Genomic DNA, 604 nt, shown 5'->3' with positions numbered 1-604 from the left:
CCAGCACTTGAAGCAGCTGCTTGACAGGCTTACACCTTGAAGCCGCGGCTCTTCCGGCGGCCACGGGCCTTCTCGAACTTGCGGCCCTTGGCGCGCACGTACGGCTTGGTGGTGGAGCCGGGCACACCAGGCGCGGGGCCGAAGTGCTTGCAGGCCTCGCGCTGGCTCTTGGGGCCGCGCAGCAGGACGCAGTCCTTGCCGGTGGGGCGCTGCAGAGCCAGCTGATCGAAGGTCAGGCACTCACCGCCGGCCTTGGTGATGCGGGCGCGGGCGGTCTCCGTGAAGCGCAGAGCGCACACGCGGAGCTTGGGCACCTCGAACAGACGCACGTCGTCGGTGACGGTGGCCACGATCACGGCCACCTTGGACTCCTTGCCCTTCATGAACGCCGCGAGCTTGGAGAGGGACAGGGGCGGCCTGTTCGTCTTGGACATGAACAGGCGCTTGAGGATGACCTTGTTGAACTTGCTCTCCGTCCGCCTCACCAGGAAGCGGTAGAGCTTGACCAGCAGGGCCAGGTACACATTCTGGCTCTTAGGGGCGGTGCGGTGCACCTTCTTGCTGCGGCCACCCGCCTTGAGGTCGATACCCATGGCTGCGCCCT

General features: G+C 66.2%; 1 protein-coding gene across 1 annotated transcript; it reads right to left on the bottom strand.

The window, feature by feature from the left end:
- Window positions 1-29: 29 nt before the first annotated feature.
- Window positions 30-593, bottom strand: LOC104984719 (60S ribosomal protein L18-2-like). Its single transcript, XM_010834636.1, has one exon. The coding sequence runs from the start codon at window positions 591-593 to the stop codon at window positions 30-32; it is 564 nt and encodes a 187-aa protein (XP_010832938.1).
- Window positions 594-604: the final 11 nt, after the last annotated feature.

The sequence above is a fragment of the Bison bison genome, unplaced genomic scaffold (genome assembly GCF_000754665.1).
Source record: "Bison bison bison isolate TAMUID 2011002044 unplaced genomic scaffold, Bison_UMD1.0 scf7180017464789, whole genome shotgun sequence".
Lineage (NCBI taxonomy): Eukaryota > Metazoa > Chordata > Mammalia > Artiodactyla > Bovidae > Bison > Bison bison.
The sequence above is the reverse complement of the archived record's forward strand: the minus strand, read 5'-3'. Positions and strand labels throughout refer to the sequence as shown.